The sequence below is a fragment of the Branchiostoma lanceolatum genome, chromosome 17 (genome assembly GCF_035083965.1).
Source record: "Branchiostoma lanceolatum isolate klBraLanc5 chromosome 17, klBraLanc5.hap2, whole genome shotgun sequence".
NCBI lineage: Eukaryota > Metazoa > Chordata > Leptocardii > Amphioxiformes > Branchiostomatidae > Branchiostoma > Branchiostoma lanceolatum.
In genome coordinates this window covers 15,525,776-15,547,261 of record NC_089738.1, presented here as the reverse complement: position 1 = coordinate 15,547,261, position 21,486 = coordinate 15,525,776, and the positions used below count along the sequence as shown (strand labels likewise).

The 21,486-nt window shown below is 40.3% G+C and overlaps 2 protein-coding genes across 5 annotated transcripts; one reads left to right on the top strand and one right to left on the bottom strand.

The window, feature by feature from the left end:
- The first annotated feature begins 70 nt into the window (after positions 1–70).
- LOC136422350 (uncharacterized) lies at positions 71–3,006 on the top strand. The gene is made up of 2 exons (XM_066410056.1): positions 71–1,419; positions 1,938–3,006. Exons 1-2 carry the CDS (start codon positions 568–570, stop codon positions 2,295–2,297), a joined length of 1,212 nt encoding a protein of 403 aa, XP_066266153.1. The 5' UTR covers positions 71–567; the 3' UTR covers positions 2,298–3,006.
- LOC136422345 (protein ECT2-like) lies at positions 2,535–21,482 on the bottom strand. Of its 4 annotated transcripts, XM_066410044.1 has the most exons (23): positions 21,233–21,482; positions 19,891–19,979; positions 19,039–19,314; positions 18,466–18,573; positions 15,858–15,931; positions 15,543–15,570; positions 14,808–14,907; positions 13,610–13,728; positions 13,329–13,391; positions 12,759–13,011; positions 12,214–12,353; positions 11,684–11,803; positions 11,340–11,408; positions 11,049–11,159; positions 10,633–10,729; positions 9,904–10,190; positions 9,193–9,343; positions 8,752–8,912; positions 8,157–8,245; positions 7,694–7,889; positions 6,209–6,265; positions 4,788–4,862; positions 2,535–3,644 (listed from the first exon to the last, which is right to left on the bottom strand). In XM_066410044.1, exons 1-23 carry the CDS (start codon positions 21,240–21,242, stop codon positions 3,555–3,557), a joined length of 2,763 nt encoding a protein of 920 aa, XP_066266141.1. In that variant the 5' UTR covers positions 21,243–21,482; the 3' UTR covers positions 2,535–3,554. The 4 variants fall into 4 exon arrangements, with proteins under 4 accessions (XP_066266141.1, XP_066266143.1, XP_066266142.1 ...); XM_066410046.1 differs by lacking the exon at positions 4,788–4,862; XM_066410045.1 differs by lacking the exon at positions 6,209–6,265.
- Between the last annotated feature and the right edge of the window lie 4 nt (positions 21,483–21,486).

Sequence of the window (21,486 nt, the reverse complement as noted above, 5' to 3'; positions counted from 1 at the left end):
ATGGTTCGACTGTTGGCACATGGCTTTTTGGGTCATTTCAGGACATTGACCTTTGGCCTCCTGTGAATCGGGTGCCCCGGCTTGAGGTTGCTGACTTCACCTTAAAGGTCGGTGTTTTCAGTGCATGTATACTGCTTTATATACAATAAAAAAAATAGTACGCCAGGTTTCACTAACGTTTGTGCAAACTTGGGTTAACAAACTGAAACGCCAACATGAAATATTTTGACCAAATAAATTGTCAACGTTATTAAACGTTATGGTAATGTAAAACCAGTTTGAACTCGAATCGTAGTGCTTTTTGGACATCTGATAGTGCGAAGATTGGCTTCGTCTCGGCTCTTTATTTTAGCCACGCACGCACGGTAAGTGATCCCTAATCGTATCGATAAGTGTGTTGGGTTCTTTCATGTGTAGGCCAAGGGGTGTGACACCTGTCAGTGAGTGTGTGTGGGGCGGGGGGATGCATCTAACATTCCTTAGTGCGCATGTGCAGTCATCTTGTATTGGGGTCAATGTCAAAGTTTAGGATCAAGTATCTTGTTCCGTTTCAGGTAAAGCAAAAAAATGTCTTTCATGGAAATTCCAACCTCCAAAGATGTCATCACTGTATCTTGGGTACAGGAGGTTCTTAGCAGATATTTTTCCCACCAGGGAAACACTGGGCTAGTTGTTGTTAAAAGCCTGGACAGTCAAGGTGCGGTAAGCCCAGGACAAGGGTTCCTTAGCAACAGGATTGCATTGGTTGCCATGGGAACAGTCGGCGACACACCCATGACAACCCACCTGATGGTAAAGATGTTCTCAGATGACCCAGCTGTATGTGACCTTGTGCACGACCTACGATTTGACAGTATAGAGGTCAACTACTACAACCGGGTAGTGCCAGCTCTCAGGTCAGAAGTTGAGAGGCTAGAGGGTGCAGCAGGGTCAAAGGTTGAGGGGTCAGGTGAGGAGGAGAAACATGCTGCAGTACCGCTTCCAGTCCCCAGGTGCTACCATGCTGCATACGACAAGAGTACAGGGAAGTCTGTGCTCTTGTTGGAAAATCTGCAGTCTAAGGGGTTCTTCACTAAGAAGTTCTCTGATGGACTAGGGCTTGAAGAGATGAAGCTAGCGGTATCTGCTTTAGCCAAATTTCACGCCATCTCCTATTCGGCTATGCAGCGGGGGATGCTGCCTCCCTCTGGTTTTGATTGGCTCTTTGACGCATCGGAAGAAGCTGCGACGTCGGTCATCATGCAGGTGTTTCACGATGGCGTAAAACAGTTCACAACGGCCTTTCCTGACAAATCAGAACTGGCGTCTCTGCTGAGGAGGCTAGGTGAGCGTGTGCCAGGCATTCTGGGAAGCGAGGAGGAGGGACCCCTCATGGTGCTGTGCCATGGGGACTGCTGGGCAAACAACATCATGTTTCAGGTAATGTAATCATATTCTTCTTCTTTCCGTAATGTCCATCTGCAGAGAAATTGGCAATTACTGACATGTATCGGGTCAAAGCAGACTGTAAGGTTTGGACCATCGCACAACGGGGCATGCCCCTACTCTTTTTTGAAAGGTGTGGTGGGTTCTTTAACGTGCGTGGTGTGTGGCTTTTCCCAAACACAAGACCTGCATTTAACGTCCTATCAGAGGGCATTTAAATGGGATGTCCCTGTAGCTCAACTGGTAGCAGCCTCACAGTTGAGCTCCTGGTTCCAATTAGTTGGTAAAAGGTTCAAATCCTGGGAAGGGCATCTCGGTTGGGGCTGCATGCGCACCTTTCAGTAGGAACGTAAAATGGGGGGGGTCTTACATGTATGGTCTCAAGAACATTCAAGGGCTAGCATTTACCCCTCCCTGTAATAATATACCCTGCTACAAAAACAGCAAGGTAATGGAACTCAGAGGAGTAAACTAGAATGGGATGCCAGGCTTTACTATTGTATCCCTAACAGGTGAATGAAGCAGGAGTGCCAATGGAGGCGATGCTGGTGGATTGGCAGTGCGTGTGCTGTGCCCCTCCTAGTAACGACCTGGCGTTCCTCCTCCTCTCAAGCACCAGCCGCAGTCTACGGCAACAGCACACCAACGACATCCTCGCACACTACTACAGCGTTCTGACCACAACCGTCCATAAGTGCGGACTGGATTTCCCACCGTACACTTTGGACATGCTCTGTGCAGAGTATCATGCAGAGCGCGTTTCTGGACTGCTTCAGTGCATGGGCTCGTATGATTGTTTTGTCGCTGACCAGGCTTCTATGGAAAGGCTTAGAGACTCTGTTGAAGAGCTCAGGGAGTCAAATCTCATCTAAGTTCCATAATTCCCATTCATTTTGGCATAGATATGATTCCACAGTAGAAGGGGTAGGGAGGTTTTTGCAGTGTTTTAAGTTCACAGTCAAAGAAATACTGTAGCAGAAACACACAGTCTTGGTGTCATGATTTAAAAGAGGATAAAAATAAAACCACCGGAAATATTTCAAGATTTAAATTAATCCTGAGATTTCTAAAAGGCACTATCACAAGAAACAAAACAAAACAGCATGATCTTTCTTATGATACATTTATTTTGATTAGTGAGTAGTTTCACTGTCTTAGTTCCCAATAACTGGACACCCTCCCTCTTACTCAGCAAGTCATAATCTCGAGTGTTGGGTGTAAGTTGCAAGGTATGTCATATGTCGACCTAACAAATTAATAGAAATTTATTAAATACATTGTGCAGCAGATTGGAAATGATACAGAAACAAGGATTTCCTATTTAGAATATGGCTTCATGCAACAAATACAGCAAACAAAACTCTTTAAAAAGAAACGTCTCTATCAAGAACATTAAATTCCCTTGCCAAATTTACTTCTCTCACCTATACAATGAATATTACTCGTAAATGTGTAGATTAACTAGGCTGTGTTTGCTTCAGCTATAGTTTTGTTGACAAACATTTGTTAATGTTATGAGCATGTAAATGAAACGTCTTAATGGTTTTGTGACTAGAAATCGATCAAAGAACTATGATACACGGATAAAATATACATGGAAGAAAATCTAGTAAATTTACCAACAAATCGTTATGTACACTTTTTTTAGCTTCCAAATCCACCTGTTTGTTGAACTGTAAGTCAACGGTTTACTTTGAACTGAGATAGCTTTACAACCATGTGGTGTGTTACCGCCATTGCCACGATCAGGATTAATTGCACACGATTGAAGAGCTTAACATTATATATAATGCATGCATACGTCATATAAGAAATACTAATAATCGTAGATTCATACAACTGTAAGGTATGAGACTGTTACTATAGGAAAAGCATCATGAAATAATCTGTATCATTAAAGTAACTGACAATATTATGCTTTTTTTGTCTGATGGGTTCTTTACGGTTACTGTTTACCTTTAGTTACTTTCTTGAAGCTTTGTTTTAAATCCATATTGGTAGGGTTGTAAAATAGACCACAGGAAAATCTTTGATATATAAAGTTTACATATTTTCCTTGTATGAAGGCACGCCTGGTTGAACCATAGTAGTACATGGTGGAATACTCTGATGATAGGCTGCACTTCCAGTTATAGCCGCTTGGAGGCGCTGTGTCCAAGAGACACACTCTTGGTCTTCTTGGGGGTGACTAGGGTGCCCATTGGGGACATTGGGACGTGCTGGAGGAAGGATGGGAGAAATGAATGACAGGTTACCACAAGTAACGCCTCAACTAGCAGCGCTGATTTAAATTCATTCATCTAATGGTTTCATCATGATTATGGTGATATGTTGAATTAAGTTCCCTGTACATAATTCAAAATGTAGTAAATATGGGGACTAAGCTCTTGTTGAATTTGATTTTTTTTAAATGAAAACAACAAACTTTGCTGGCTGAAAAGGTGTATCATGTAATTGAAGTCTTATTTGAAGTGTTCAATGAATATCAGATACCCCACAGGAATTTGAAATTAGGATGTACAACAGAGGAACATGTATGTTAGGACGAAGAATTGTGATGTGAGTAAAACTTGGTTAGGGATACATGAGATGAGGTGGACCAAGGAGACAGATGAAGACCCATTGTCATATCAAGTTATCAGATATTGGAGGATTGAATTGAATAAAACTGTCCGCCACTATCTGATTTAGTGCAAAGTGGATGACAGCTTTGCTGAAGGTCTCTATTTTCACTGGTTGAAGGTTTCTGGAACTATTACTACAATGTTGCACACCACACTTCACACAACTACACACCATCTAATCTACCGATTTGCCGAAAACTATCGTTGCAAATATTACCCATACAAGCCGAAGTAAATAATCCTCTGCATCAGGCATTGCTATCATTAAATCTAGAGCCTGCATATGCTCAAAAATGTTTTAAAATAAGTATCTTCACACTCTAAATGTTAAAAAGATCAAACTAAGTGTTTTGGAAACATCAAGATTAATCTCATTTACTAAGTTCTTAAATATTGTAATTATTGATTTGAAATGGAGCAAGTAAGCGAGCAGGCAAATGGTCACTTTCTCAAAATCAAATTTTACCTTTGCAACTTTTCGCAATTTTTCTATCACAGAAATCGAAAAGACCAAAATGGCAGTTTGATGGTTCTGTCTTTTCTCAAAGCGGTCGTACTGCAGATTAGGCTCTGATAGGATATCTCTTTGCCTATGCTAACCAGGTTCCTTCTAATGAGTATCAACAGAGAATGCATCTGAAGATCCAAATACTATGTGTACGAATACTCCAGCAACCTAATCAACTACAACACCAAGCCAAACCAAGCCATGACACCGAGGTGTCCAGATCGACCTACCTGACCAGACTTTCTGCGTGCTACACCGGTAAGAACCGGCGACCGGCGCCACAATCTGTCGTGTGCACGCACAATCTGAAACAAGGGCAAGGGGTGGGGGGATTGATTCTAGAGGCTGAGGCCTACAACATGTACTTGTAATTGTGCATATATAACTTATTATAAGACTATTGTGCCACAGTTAGTGTCATGTAACATGTTAAAGTACACATAGTTAGGACATCTAGAATTAACAATGGGATGTGACCACACAGTTTAGTACATGTAAGTTAGTAGTAAAATGACAAAGTGTTTTAACCATTAGAAATGTCACCATGTAATCTGTGTTACTTCACAGATCAGCACGTCATGTTATGAGTCTTGTAGTTTTGGAGTTTAGCCAGTGAAAACAGTTAAAATTTTCTTGTGCAACGTTCACCCAAGCAAACTGTTTTGTTTTACGAATATTGTTGCATGATTGACTTCTTCCTTGAACTTCATTTTGACAGTGCTTAGACTGATATTTTGCCCCATTTCAGAGAAATAGTTGCCCCCTAACACACTATAGCTAGTAGTGTATGGTCACTGTATGCGCATTGAATAGATAATAGTTTTTGTGTAGATCTTGCTACTTGGAAGTAAAGAACAACATCAATTCAAGCAGTTTTTACCATATTGTTGTGGTACCAAAAAAATGTATGTACTACTGGCTTTACTTTTGCATTAGCTATAAATTCCTTGTATACGTAGTACATCCTTTTTTGTTTCACACATGAACATGTACATACATGTATCTACTAAGTAAAAATCAAGGAATGTATTGCAAGTTGCAATTGTAGCTGGCATAAAAATTGCATGTGTTTTATAGCCTCAGATTGATCACAAGCAGATGATCGATTAATGGAGCAAAAGCAGCTAAGTTTATTGATTGCATCTGCGCACGTGCATACCAGTCTCGTTGCTCAAATTAACTGACATCACTTCTGATTGGCATGATACACACCACACTGGCCACCACTGATTTAGATGCTTTGAATCGTTATCTGAAAGTGCAGCATTATAATATTTACTGATTCTAATTTCATTGCTCATAATGATCCCGCAAAAGCACAGCAGGTCCAAGTTAGCTGCTGAAATGATCTGATTGTGTTTGGATGTCACTGATTAATGAAGTCAGCTCACACAAGCCTCAGTGTACAGCAGGTCCAGAATAGCTGCTAAAATGATCTGATTGCGTTTGGACGTCACTAATAAATGAAGTCAGCTCATACAAGTCTGAGCGCACAGCAGGTTCAAGCTAGCTGCTGAAATGATCTGATTGCGTTTGGACGTCACTTATTATTGTTGTCAGCACACAAAACCCCAAACTAGTTGCTGAAATGATTTGATTGTGTTTGGACGTCACTAATTACTGTTGTCAGCACACACAAGCCTGAGCATACCTTATTGTCCCCGGCCAGCCTGGCCCCGATGGTATGAACCCTCCTGTTGTAGGAGCCCTGATAGAACACATGCAAGATTCCAGCTTTTGACAGGTTAACACTTCTATGCACTAGCCACCACCTCACACCAGCTAGCTATAGAGCGTTTACATCTAATACTAGGTACACCAACATGGAGGCAGCCTGTGTTTACACCATCTCATGCTGGCTGGAGTTAATGTCGGATCGGCTGCTAGGAGTCCGATTTAGTGAGGCTAGAGGCAGACACAGCTATTTGCATTTCAGTGAACCGTAGCTCAAGTGTTTTTTTGGACATTTTAGAGATCTTCTGATCCTCCCAAATACTGTACAAGGGGAAATGTTTGTGGCGGTTTGATTTTGGGGTGAAGAAAAATTGATTGGTTTAACTTCAAACATAAAACCAGTGCAAATGTTTCCTCTTTTACACTAACCTCTATGAAGAGTGTTTAGCTTACAAAAGAATACCAAAAAGAATACCAGAGAAATAAACAAAAAAATACTGATAGAATTGATAAACACTGAGTACACTTGCGGTGTGGTCCACTGAAATGCAAACGAAGGACACTAGTATGAAGGTCAGCACAGGCAGTGCCTTTTTCATTGATATGAAAAGTGAGTGAAAAATGCCCAAACTGCTAGTATTAGTTTATTGTATTAGTCAAGTAAAACTGTCTAATTGCACTACAGACTGTAGTGGAGATATTAGAATGTTATTATTTCTTTTGTTATCTCTAATCAGAGATTACAGGTTTTACAATGTTATTATATCAGTATGAAAATTAGAAAAGGACTAGATTGTTTTTACAGTATTTCCACCTTCACCTGTTAGCATTTATACAATTAAGATACGGGCATTTATTATTCCAAGACTGATTGTATTATTCCAAGTTTTAATTTGACAATACTAAGTTTTGTTTACTAAGGTGCACATCGTTAAGACTAATTGGTTAAGACTAATTATGTCCACCAAGGTAAGTAAGCAAAAACAAGGAAAGACAGTAACAACATTGAAAGCTCAAGCAAGACAATAAAAGCAAGACAGTCAAATAAATGAAAAAGACAGTACCACAATGCTAAAGAATGTGGCAGCTGCAGTAAGCAAAACTCTACAGACTGAGTCTACTAAACTAAAAATTCAAACCTTAATCCTCAAAAAACGTTGATAAAAGAAAAAGTGGCAATTTTCATAAGCAGTGTATGAGCATTAAAAAACACACATCCACTACATTCCGTTGAGTGAAAAAACGATTTTTAAGTTTTGAAGAAAAAAATCTTTCATTCTTGTAGAATGTGCTAAATGGTATGTCCTGACCACCCCTGTAATAAAATGGTACCTACCAGAATCGTAGCAAGTTTTAGTTGATTAAAGTCGATAACTAATAATAGGTAACTAATCTTCAATTTTAGGACCAATCTATTTTCCCTACAGGGGTGGACAGGTTATAACTGATGCCATGTTCTCACCTGTAAGTCTATACTGCTCGCCATGTTACGTGCCCCCTGCAAGTCACCCAGGGGGGTCTCTGCCCCCTCTCGCTGCATCTGCATGCCCCCCCTGGCCGGGCTCATCACCATGGATACCGCACGGTTGATCATTCGCCGCGGAGTCTTGCTGAACGAGAACTGCCGAGTCACCCGCTTGGCCTTCTTGGAGAAACCCCTGAGAAAAATATATTTGATCCAATCAAAGGGTGTTACATCTTAATTTGGTTCCTATTACTAGTATTACATACTTAGGATTAGGACCTAAATGACTGTGTATCTGTTATATTCTATCTGACCCTTACCAGATCATGACATCAATGAAAAGTGACCTGTGTGCCCATTTGAGTTTTGCTTTTCCAAAATTACATGTAAGTTAGTAGTGATATATATATATAGATATATCTGACTCAAAACTTATGTTCCAATGCCCACCCATCCTTACCTGGCTATTCTGTTGAAGCCCACAGTGTTCACTATGGCGCTGCTGTCCAACTCCACATCCTCTGGGTTTACACTATGGAGGAAGTTCTCCTGCAAACATCAACACCAAGAACAGAAAGTCAGTTTCAGGAAATATGCACCAAATAAGCTACAACTTGTACAAGATCTTAGGTAGGTTGTCCTGTTGCATTGTTAACACAGCTGCAGCATAAGTTATGAAAATCAATTCATCCCTTTCTGAGATACTAGTATCCAGTTTCTAAGTCAGCTCCTGCAGTTCCAAGGAAAGGTGCTAGGGGACCAAACCTACATCACATTCTCCCATTTAGCAGAATGGTCTGCCACTTAAAAATCTTGACCAGAACATGTCTAGAACCTGAAGTCCAGCAACAGTACATACAAAAGCTGCTAAGGGGCCCAGAATCTTATCGTTTCTTTGATAGGTCAAGATCTAGCAACAAAATAAATTTCACAGCAATCCATCCTTGGTTTCTTGAGTTATGCTAGTATCAACCATGAACAAACGCAATGCAACCAAAGGAAAACCTTCTTGGGGAAGGAAACAAACATGAAACAGCCATGCTACTACTACTCACGGCATCAGCCTTGCAGGTGGTGTTGGCCATGTGTCTGCAGAGTGACTTGAGCCAGGCCTTCTTGGTGGTCTCCGATCCCAGCAGAGTGAACATGTACAGGCAAACCTCATCGCTACCCGTGCCAGGGGCCTGGTAAACCAGCCCAAATGCATTCTTGCATTCTGTGTGTGCATAAGACAAAAATTACTCTCAATACATACCTGTATGACATGTTGCGTACAATTTGCAATATACTCATCTGAAATCTATAAACTCAACTAAACATAAACATCTTGGAGAAGAAAAAAAAATGAAACAATTTGAACTATAGCTGTTACAAGATATTTCTGATTGTAAGAAGGGTTTTCAGGTCCATACTAGCCTAAGTAAACTCAACCATATCAAATGTCTACTTACCTCTCAAATCATAATCACATTGTATAATGCTGGACTGAGACCTACCTTCTGTGTCTCTAATGTCCACAACCCTTTTGATGTGTGCCAGGTTGAAGAGTTCCACATGTTTCAGGGGGCCTGCAGGGGCTTTCAGCAGCCCTGGACTCTTGAACACGCTCTTTACATCCGCCATCATGCTGTGTCGCTTCTTGGATACCTGGAAAACCACATAAGAGCCTTGTAGCAAATGACACGACAAGAAAAACTTTTCAAGGTTTAGGACTTGGTTTCCATTATTATTTTCAATGTCAAAGATCTGTATGGATTTTGATAAGGATAACAGCTGATTCTTAAAATCAGTTGTCACAAGATTGGATGACTGTCCCAGACTCTGTTGGCCATCAAGGTTCTACAGTTCTAGGGCCTTGACCAGTAGAAGAGCTGCTGACCCTTACCTCTTCCCTCATGACCTCAATGAAAAGCGGCCTGCGTGCCGATTTGAGCTTATCATGAATAAACAAAGGTTCAAACAAACAAACAAACAAGTGTGATTTAGTCAGGCTATTATTTTCCTTACAATCTGTCAACTTACAGATCAGAGCACTTGCTTACATTTGGAAAATATTCGTCATGCAAATCAGTTCTCTATGAACAGGAGCCAGACTATTTGGCAGGGAAGCGATCAGAGGAGTGAGCCAGAGCTAGAATTGGATAGGTACCAGGCTACCAGTACCCACCCCTAGCTGTTATGTCGATCTAGGACCTTATCTTCCTTACCTCTAACAGATCTGACATGAGGAACAGGGTGAGATATTCTCCCTTCCCGCACAGCTCGTGTTCTCCCCCCAACTCCAGCACATCCACCCTCCCGATGAACTGTCTGTGGGAGGACAGCACGTCCGCCGGACATCCCTCCACCTCGTTCACCACGTCGAACATCTGGACCTGGCCCTCCGTGCGCCGCTTGTCCTCGTTGATATGGTCAAGCACGTCCTTGATCGCCGCGATGGCATGTTCCATCGCAAGGTGGTCGGGGTTGGACTTGTCCGTCTTCTTCAGAATGTCTGGGATGAGGAAACATTGATGACAAAGATTGTTAAATCTTTCTCAGAAAAGCTGCATTAGTAGTAGATTTGTTGTTCAAGCACATGCTTAAAGCATTGATGTCTTTGAAGACTTTCAGAATTGCTGACATGTTTCATATACTGTTAATTCATTTAAATGTTGAGGAGGCATTCATGGTCCACACAGAATGTATACTATAATAACTAACGGAAAAGTAGGCTGACGAATATAAAACCAACAGAAATATTTCAAGATCTACATGTACAGCACTGTAGTACCCAAGGTCAAAACACATCTAATCTTCCCTCTTGAAAAGTGAATCATAAGAAAGTGGGTGGGTGACTACTATATATCCCTATATGATTACTTCACTGTGATTCAAATAGAAGTATCTGGCTATAATTTAGTCATCTTGTATCACAACTGGACTAAAGCCCTTACCAGTGAGCAGTAGGATGATGCTGGGTAACCTCTGCACAGGTCGGATCAGCAGGTCTCCTAGGGTCTCACGACAACACTCAGGCTTGCTCTGCTGGATCTGGGAGAGGCAAAACAATTGCATAAAGCATGATGATTACAGATGAATAATCTAACTCAAGCCTTTCCGTTGTACAATATATCATTTTAGGTTTTCTACTGTGTTTCAAAAATGAAACCATTTCTTTTGAACACAAATGAAGTGGTTTTGCGAGATCATTTTTAGATACATCATTCTTAATCATAATCATAAGTAAATTCATTGCTGCAAACACACTATCATTTTGTTCTTGCCAAACAAACATTTAACACATGTTGCATTGTTTGAGGTTTACATGTACAAAAGACAGTGTCATATAAGAGCAATAGTAAACACCAACCTTGAGGAAAGCATGAAAGCGTGGCTGCGTTCTCATGCATTTCTGTAGTGTCTCCTTACTCATCTCAAAGAAGTTGACAAACTTGGGGTAGGCCTTCAGCAACAACGGTTTCTGTGAAAGTACATGAAAAGAAAATCAATCCATATCACAACCATCCATTGCTAAATTCTTTCAAATCTTCAACTAGAATGTTTACGATAGTGTGAGTCTCTCAAATTGGAAAGTAGCTTTATAGTGAGTTGTACTTTCTGGACAATTAAGTGGTAAATCAAGAATCCTGCTTTGACTTACGTATTTACAGATGATATCTCCAATGGACTTTTCTTCAGACCAGTCAGCAACAAGCTGGCTCAAGGAATCCTGCAACAATAAAGTAAGGTGTGAACAAATTGTAAAAAGACATCATTATCATTCAAACCAGAGTCAACCCAGTGATAGAAATGACTGAGATGGCATCAATGCCAACAATGCCAGACCATCGATGCAGCACCGTCCAACATCAATGCAGCACAAATGCAACATCAATGCAGCACCAATCCAGCATGACACACCATTTCCACAAGGGTTCTCATACTTTTAGTCCAATGAAAGATGCCAATAGAAACATGCAGAGTACTTGAAGAGAGTGCACTAACCCTGAGCTTGGTGTGCACATCCAGGATCTCTGGAATACTGCCAAATATGGTCTTCACTTCCTCTGCGGCCAGCGGCAGTCCTCCCAGCTGGTCTTTGTTCTCAAGGGGCTCCTTAAACACCTGAAGGAATAAGATACAATGTATATCTGGTGGGAACACATGCAAGAACGAATATTAAGGTTCCATTGCCTTTTTGAGGCTGTATATCCAGTTGTCAATCCACTGTGTCTAGGGCTCGATATTACAAGGTGGAGCCCATCTCTTTCCTTGGACCGCTTTTTACCTCCCCAACCAAAGCCAGGAGCCCATTTTTACACCTGAGCGAAGTAAGGAAAGTCATGTTGAGTTTCTTTGCCAGGGAAAAAATGTCTAGCCAGGAATGCCGGCAATCAAACTTGTGACCTTTCGATCATGTGTCTGTTAACCTCACCACTCAGTCATAGACGCCAACAACGATAGTAGTGTCCCTCTCAATCAATAACAATTTCCCACTTGTATCCTCTGTGTAAAAACATAAAAGCTTTGCCTACCCTGACAATAGTCTGTAGGATGTTGACGTAGTTCTTCTCTGTCTGTGTGAGCTCCATCACACGTTGGTGCCTGGCTGAGAGGGGTTTCTGTGGGGTGGGGGGCACAGGGGTGGGCAGTGGGGAATCATCCAATCCAAGATCTGTGAAGGGAAAAGTCAAGGGTGTCAAGGTTAAAAGAAGAAAAAAAGTCAAGTCAGCAAGTAAGGAAACCATAAATGTTACATGTAAATAAGTATCAAAGTTCAAACCAGTGGAATCTCTAGTAGTTTAAAATGTGTTTGAAAATTATTCTTATGACCAACATATCTACTAACTAGTCTATTGCTTCAGTTCATCAGTTCAATTTATCTTTAGAAAAAGTCATTCTCCATAGACATTTTCAACACTTTCAAATCATGTTCATATCCATACTTTAAAGACTTTGCAACTTTTCTATAAAATGTCTAATCACTGATATAGCTACTGTATGCAATATCAGACATACAATGCGCAAACTTTATATTACACAGAACATTAAAAAAAGGTAAAAAGAAAAGAAGACCAACCGTCATCATCTAGTATGTGTTCTGGCGTCTCTGTGTAGTCAAGGAAGGACCCAGACATGGACAGCATCGCCTTGGCATCATTTCCTCCCGGGCCGGCGCCTGAACGCCGTTTTCTTGCCGGGAGCAGCGGCGAATCGTTATCGCTGTCCTGCGCAAGCAGGGCCGTCGTTTCTTTCAGACGCGGCCGCTTCCTACCGCGTGATGTGGGTGTCCTACCGATGGGAGGCTTCAGGTCTCTCGCCGGCGTCTCCATCTGAAGGGGCAACAAAGAATTGTTCCTTCAATTTCTGCTAAAATTGCGCCATTTACGTATCTTTTGTTTCAAGATAACAACTAAGTATGAACTGCTGCAGCACCTTGCAATTCACACTGGAATTCTGCACAAGAGGCATATTCTCCCAAACAAGGTCGAATTCAAATATTACCCTTTGTCTGCCCTTTGTTATGTCCAAAAGAACTTTTAGTCTTCTATGTTACAAATCTACAAGGACTACAGGTATCTTTAATCATAGATTGTCACAAATAGACAAGAGATTGATACAAAGGTTGATAAAAATAGACATATCATACCCTCTTGAACTGGTAGATCATTTCATCAGCCCTGGCCTCAATCTGAATGCTCGCCCAGAACCACTGGAAAAAGAAAAAAGGGAAGTCTTAGTAAGAATAGCTGATCATATGGTACAATTGTGTGAAAAGAAATATCCAGTATTTTTCAGAAATTTCTTCACTTCACTCAGGTGGAAATGAGTACCTAGCTGAGTACCTATAGAGACATCCCTCGGATAGGATGTTACATGGAGGTCTCAAACTAAATTTCTCAAGCAAAAACAAATTTCCACTGAACATACCTCTTGTTTGACGACGTACACTTTGGAGGCGTCCACATGTTGTGGGAAATCTTTCACCTGCGAGTCGTCGATCACCAGGTGAGTGGAGCTGGTGTCACCGACAGGTGTGCAGGTGCCACCTGGAATAACAAAACACCTGGTTAGCAATGCTAGCCATAGGGTAACAAGTGAACAACAAACTAAGCAGCTAAAGGATAGAGTGTTCACAGCTGCAAGTATTTTAGTTTTTAGATGTTTGGCCAAAAAACTGTAAAATTATGACGACAAGGACTTGGTTCAACAGTAGCCTAGGTGCCAAAAACAATATCATTTGGTGGTGAATCGTATCCCGAATGATAACAGGTACATGGGATCTTATCCTTTCTGCACATCAGAAAAAAATAAGAGCGCCAAATCTGAGAATCAAGGATCAAAACTTAGAAACACCTGCCTTGGCTGAAGTTAGATTCAGGTATTTCATTTTGCCATACTTACTACACATTGGACTGCCCAGCAGAGTATGGATACAGCTGTCACTCAGGTACCTCTTCATTCTCACAAAAATATGCTGTCTACTTTTGCAAACTTCTTTGAAATAAAACCAACTGTGCTGCCACTGGTGGGTTTAGAAGAAAAAATTGCAGCAAAAGTCAAAACATCCCTTGAAACTCAGGACCAACTACTGAACTAGCAAATTCCAAAGACAGAGCACTGATGCAAAGTGTACTGTGCTTTGGAAATCCTTCCCAGCAAATGACATCCTCACATCTGCAGGAACCTAATAATATCTTCGGCCAATCACAAGCAGCTTTGGCTAATTTGCATACGTGTTAGGCTAGAACAAGCTGCAGACAATATGGTTGTGTGCCCAAGCTGAGAATTGAACAACCTGTCTTTTCACAGTTTTCAAGCATAACAATCACCTGTTTGTGGTAGTGCTAGAAAGTACAAGGTTCTAAAGCCTAAGCCTAAACCCTTTGTTTTACATTTAAAAGTTAAGATTAGAATTATTTCTTTTGTGTTCTGCATTGATTTAGAGGAGAAATTGTGACAAAGACTCTCTACAATTGTTGGTGCCAAAAAATACTGCATTTTGTGGTTGAAACCTACAATTTTCTTTTTCTAATCAGAAAAAAATGAAGCACTGAATCCAAGAAATCGATTGAGTGTGGACCAATGAGTTAAGAATATGAAAATTCAAATATAACTGCCATCCTACCTTGCATTTTCGTCAGTTCTTTCATCTGTTCTGTTTCCTCCTCGCTGAAACCATGGAAACTCAGCATACAGCAGAAAAACGGCTGCATCTTGTACTTCAACTGCAAAAAGGGAACAGAAATAAACATTCAAATTTCCATCAACACGTCAGTTTTTTCGGAATGCAAAGACATTAAGGAAGTTCTAAACAAGTCAGCTTTCTTCGGTTCCTAAGATGATTCATTATGCAAAATTTATACAAAAGAATTCACTTTTTGTTTATAGCTTTTTGTGGCAGTGGTTACCTAAAATAATAAATCCTCTGTTTTACACTCACCTCTTTTGAATTTCTGTATGATATCAAAACATGATCACAACTCATTTCAAATTGAAAAGTTAATCTCTTCTCCAAATTTAGCAATTCAAAAGACCAAAGTGTTCTAAATGCCAATAATTAACTGTGAAGTGCAAAGTAATTTGATACAAAAATGACTCTACATGTGAAATCCTATTGTTTTGTCTTTTTATCTATAGTCGTTTCACAGCTTCCCGAAGCTGTTAACCTGCCCTAGCCTGGAAGTTAACAGCTTGGGTCAATTTTCTTTCACTAAGAGCAAAACAAAGACTATTGTTCACCAGCTTGTTTTCTTACTACCAATACTAGCCACCTGTTTGTTATTCTCATGAACCTTTTTCACATGGAAATAAACCTGCTATCGTCCCCACATAAGTGTAAAAAATGTGTATACAAACTTACCATTTCTTCGTCAGTACCAAGTGCCGCTCTATAAAAAAAAGAAAAACATATTTGTAATTTGTATGTTGCCTATGAAATCAGAACAAACAATATTCTTAAGAAAGCTTTCTTCCTTTTTTTATACCTCAACTGGCTCAAGCATCAAATGAACAAATTAGCAAGGTATAACACTGTGCCCAGCTTTATACCTTGTTCATTCAAACATTTGCAAACCTGTGTACATTAAAGCATGACACAATGTACAATAGTGGTTATTAGTACTGGACATAACATGAACAATATGTCTACTGTACAAATGTGTACTGCAATACTCACGGTGTGTGCCTTCTCTGCCAGGACTGGTGTACCCACTCCTCTGTCATGATGGGGGTCCCAAGACTTACTGCCACCTGGGGGTACGGGAATCAGCAGAACTTATGTTAGCATTCTAACATGTACACTTCAATACAATACTTCAGTCAGTTCAATACTGTGCACTATGGCAGACAAAGTATGAGCAGTGCACAAAGGCACTGTGCATTCTTTTATATTCTACTCCAGGAAAATAAGTGAAGTAAATAATGTAAATATTGTAATTTGTATCATGTACTGTCACTAATGGAGATCTGTCAAATGAACAGCACTTAATTTTGCAGTAGAGGTAAAGTATGTTTTTACAGTGTTATAGGGGTGGATACCGGTTCGGCTCGATCAGGTTCGAGTCCAGGTTCAGGTCCAGAGGTTTAGGTTCAGGTCCGGACCTGACCCTAAACCTGATCCTGCCTAGTTGATCTTGGTGTACTTAGGTAATATCAAACCAATAACTGGTTATGTATTTGAACGTTCAGGGTGCAAAATACTTTTTTGAGCCAGGTTGCCAAGTAATAGTCCTATTAATCAAAACTAACATCCTGGAATATAATTTCAAAAATATTCATGCAAAATTATAGTCAGTAGTAAGCAAAAGAGCTCAGTAGTACAAAACACAAAAGCAGTATAGTATATCAAACAACTTTTTAAAAAGATTGAAGAAATAATTCAGTTGATAGTAGAGTTTCTAATGTAACAACAACAATAAAGGAAATTACTTAAGTTTGCCCCTACAGATAAACTATGACCAAAAAAAACTCCTTGCTATGACTGAAACAGTGTTAGAATCATTATCAACCTATCATGAACCCGCAGTGTGACTAAGGGTCGCTAGAGGGCGGTAGTGTCACCACCATATTCCATATATGGAACATGCAAATGAGCTTGCATTCTCCTCTATGGCAGCCATCTTTTGTTTTGCCCAGGGTTTGTTTTCGTCTTTTCCGGTTCAAATTCCACGATCTATGGAGGGTTTTGGGTGGTTCAAAACGAACAGGTGTTGATTTCTTTGTTTCAAGTGAAGATTTATCGAATTTTATGAGAGTGACAGTGTGTTTTAGTGAGTTTCCAGGGAGTTTATGGGGATACATGCCGATTCGGCACCAACCTCGTGGCTGTGTGGTAACTTTTATGTGTTTTTTTTTTCGTAGCACATTTCAGTATCGACCTAAAACTGAACAACAGCTATAGAAAGAGATGAATATGGACTTATTTTTGGCTAATCTAGTTTGATTCAAGGTTATTTTCCCCTTCTGTGGCCAGAGTACTAAGGAGATGTCTAAATATTCTAATATTTCTACTTTGTTCCAACTTCCGGGTTCAAAAAACCGGTTCACGACTTTCGGTTTTTTTTACCCGGTTCTTGCATGTTTTTCCGGTCCAAACCGGTCCAGTCGAACCGATATCCACCCCTAGTGTGTTAATGCTACAGTACATTCCGCATATCTGTATAGCCCATTTGTCAGCGCAAATTATACGACTCCCCGAACTATACGACTGTCCGAACTAGCGATATTGACGTCCTGAAGGAGGGGAGGGGGGGGGGGGGGGGGCGAATAGGATTTTGAGCAAGACGCACAATTACACTAACGATATCGCAACTTTATTTTGCAAAATTTTAATCAAAGTACAATCCGACCTTTTCGTCGATCTTAACGTCACCATATTGGATTAAATACGCGATCCATTTTGTTCAGATGAGCCCGAACTGCGTGGGAAACTCCTGCCAAATAAAAAAACTCCCGCCGCATGTTGATCACGTGAAATCTTACAGTCAACCAATCAGAGCACAGTAGAAAAATGCATATCAATGAGTAAACAAAGATGGCCGCCCAGCGTCATCAGACCTTCGTCGCTTTATTTTTTTCTGAAATCGCGACGTAAAATACGATTCATCTACGGTACATAAGCAGGATTTTCACGGGGAAAGAATGTAAGGAATAGGTTCTCCGTCGAATACGGCCACAAATAACTGTAAATCGCGGCAAAATACAGCGTAGAGGCTCAAATGCTCCGACAAAAATCGTGTTTTTCTTTTCGTATTTTTGTTCACTTTCGTCGCTTGAGTCTTGAAAAACAGGTTTTTAATGAGATCACCGTATGTCAAAGGCACCGATATCGATTGTTTGCAAGCATGACAATAGCGAGTAACAAAAGAATGTGATTGTTGAACGGTAGACGGCGTCCCCACTCCCGAAACAACAATTCAAATCCAAAATTTAGCCTATAGTTGTGGATCATTTTACGATAAAATCGGACAAGATTCTATACAATACCCCGAACTTTACGACTATGGGCTATACAGATATGCATTGTTTTTACAATTGAGTGAATGGTAAATGGTTTGGTGTTTTGGAATTCTATACAGAAAGACGAAATATACAGAAAAAAGGTATACAAATAATTGGCATATACTGTACATTGAAATCATTCTGTAGTATAGAAGTAATGTAATGGAAACATGCATTTGCAGTGTCATGATTTTACAGTAAACAGGTGACCTAGTCACTGCAAAAATAAAACCACCACAAAAACTTCAAAAGTTACAGTATTAGAAAAGCAAAGATATCCTTACCCTATATTTGTCTCCTGAAGTGGAGTTTGCCACCAGATGTGTGACCTTTGTGCTGAAGTCCTTCCTGATGCTGCCGCCCATAAAATGGACAAGGTCCACAAGGCGAGACTGGAATTTAGAAAAATAAAAGGAAATTCTGAGTAACACTGCAACAGCCTTGGACTATAAAATGTGTAAAAATTGCACAACTACTTATTTACAACACAAATCATAATCTATCAATCAATTCATTTTGACATAGATTTAATTTCACAGTACTGGGAGTGGAAAGGAGGTTTTTGATACATGTTTTAAGTTCACAGTCGAAGCAATACTGAACCACTAGAATCATTAAAATAAAACCATGCGATATTTGCAGAACGGTTGCAGTCAGACTCAGAGAACAGTTGCAGGCAGATGTGCAAAAACTAGGTGTGACAGGCCGTTCAGTGTAATATAACCAGCTGCTGCTGCGCTGCGTGCCTGCGAAGCTGGTGTGTTGCGTCGAAGGCCAGACGCCAGTTATGCCGGCTATAAAGATACAGAAGATAGATATTTCAAGATTAGAGTATCTTTTATGAAGGGAATACTGACCAATTTTTCTTTCTGTCTGAAGCCAGTAAAACAGAGGATCAAATCCTTCATGGAAGTGCAGTATAGGGGGCGCTGCACACTGGGCAGCACTTCTCCCATCTCTGCACAATGTACGACAGCCGATGGGCCTAGAACCCGGGACCTTAGGTTTGACTTGTGCAGGGCTTCGAACCCCGGCCCTTCGAACTCTGCCAAGACGAAGACAGTGTCATAGTCGTCAGAGTCTGTCATGAACTCCTCTCCAGTGGAAGACTTCACTACGATCAGGTTCAGTTTCTGTAGGGTCAAGGACAAGAGAACACCGGGTCAACATTTGCACACAATCTCAAAGCATTGTGCACAAATCTGAAAACCTGTTTCGATTTCTTTCAAACATCATGCTTCTTCATAATTCATTTCCCATGAAGTAAACGTAACTCTACAAAGGATGCAAACAAATTTATTAGCTTGATATCCATATGCATCCTATTCTATTCTATAGCTACAAGCTACAGTTTTCTCCTCTGATCACATCTATACCAAATGGTCAAGATTGCTTATGCCAACATCGATATCTAAACACTTGGTCCTTTGGGTATGAATCATTCCGGGCAACTGAGATAAGAGACGATGTCACAAGATCTAAGAAAATACACTGCCGCAGTGCATGTATGTAGAATCTGACAACGTCAAGATATTTACATTCACTCCTACTCAGTCTGAGTCATCGAAGGATGCAAACAAAATTATCTCACAATAGAGTTGACAAGTGCAAGATAACAGCATACTGCAGCTGGTAGTTCTACTACAGAATGTCATATGAGCTAAGAAAGAATGTCAAATGTTTTCCATTGTATTTTCTTACTGACTGACCTGTAAAGCTTTACTGAGTGCCTGGTTACCCTGTACATCTGGTCCCACCAGACACACCCTGGTCTCCACCATGTCTATGTCCTGGATGTCTGCAAACAGGGAGGGAGTCAGAGTCAACAACACATGAATTACAGTAAGTCCTGAATATTTGTGGTGTTCACAATGATGAATCACAGCTTTTGCAGTGAGCTCTCACTGCGAACACTTACCCCATCTTACTTCAGTGTGATTCTCTAAATCTTTCCTTAGATAGTAGATCCTACCATGAAATCACATACCCTCAAATCTTTAATTTTCTTAAAGAATTTACAGTATCTGATGACTCGGAGTGGCTTATCTAAGCTCTATACAAACAGTTCAGGAAATGGAATTTGTGACTTCACTTAGCAGTACAGTATATGGACAGTCTAGGTTGTCAGCAGAAATACACCAGACCAAGACAGAACACCTGATGCCCCTGCCTCAGACGGTTGGATAACTGCAAGATTTGAACATACAGTTTTTAACTAAGCAAGAAAAACGTGCACTTGCACAAATTTTACACACAAATGCATATGGTAATTATGTTGTTCAACAAACAGAAACGTTTAACATATCAGTGCGCCATTTATGTACATAGCCTTGTAGTAATAGTTCTCAAAATAGAATAGAATAGACTAGTTTAGTATCCATTGTATTGTTTTTCCTGTTATCGTTGCCATACATTGTGCCATGTACAATTGTCGAGCAATAAAGTTCATTCACTTTCATCGGTTTACACCCTTTAAATTATACATTATTTCAAGAAGCTAATGTATCGAAGAACAAAAATGTTTTTCAGTCATACTCACATCTGTGCCTGACAAGCCTACATCTCCTGAATTGCTTCACTAGCTCGGATACATGAACCATATTTCCAGAACTCAGATCCTAACTTCTCCTTTTTCCAAACATACGTTGGGTGGCTTCTATTCTAACTAGATTTTTGGCACACTCTAACACCATACACATACACGAGATCTGTATAATTCGAGATCAGGACCTCCGATAATTTGTGCAAATGAAATGAAGTGGTCAGTTCAAATCTAAGATCTGTTCGTACCTGTCCGGACTTGACCAACGCTGGACTTCACAAATTTCAGTTCACAGTTGTTATGCTAAATCACATGACGCCCCAAACACAAGGATCGAATTTCAAACATGAGAAAAACACTTTTTACAGAGTCCAAATACAGAATGAATTGAATTACATACAAAAGATTAAAGTTTTGTAGCTCCTGCGAATAAAGCTGCTCTGAAATTATGTTGAGGATCAAAAGATCAATCAACTGAAGACGTGAAACAAAGAAACGTAATTTCTTACCTTCCGCCATCTTCCCTTGCAGCTGATGATATCGGATAGCAAAATTCTAAATAATCAACGGAAATAACAGAGATCGCACAATAACTGCGTCTAGATAGACTCCTGAGTACCTATATCCTTCTTCATCTGCAAAATTACCCACAAAAACACTAATTAGCGGGACATTTTGGCGATATTTTGAACAGTATCGCTAACCCCGTAATTTGAAATTGTGCGGTCGTTGTATGACGTCACGGGCGTATGTAACGAGCCCT

What these genes read in the sequence shown, in the direction of transcription:
- LOC136422345 (XM_066410044.1), bottom strand. An exon ending in ACACATACTAGATGATGACG is followed by an intron (nt 12,354 to 12,758) that starts GTTGGTCTTCTT and finishes TTCCCTTCACAG; the next exon opens with ATCTTGGATTGGATGATTCC. An exon ending in TCATGTCAGATCTGTTAGAG is followed by an intron (nt 9,344 to 9,903) that starts GTAAGGAAGATA and finishes GTGGTTTTCCAG; the next exon opens with GTATCCAAGAAGCGACACAG.
- LOC136422350 (XM_066410056.1), top strand. Translation starts at nt 568, where the DNA reads ATGTCTTTCATGGAAATTCCAACCTCCAAAGATGTCATCACTGTATCT. An exon ending in CAAACAACATCATGTTTCAG is followed by an intron (nt 1,420 to 1,937) that starts GTAATGTAATCA and finishes TATCCCTAACAG; the next exon opens with GTGAATGAAGCAGGAGTGCC.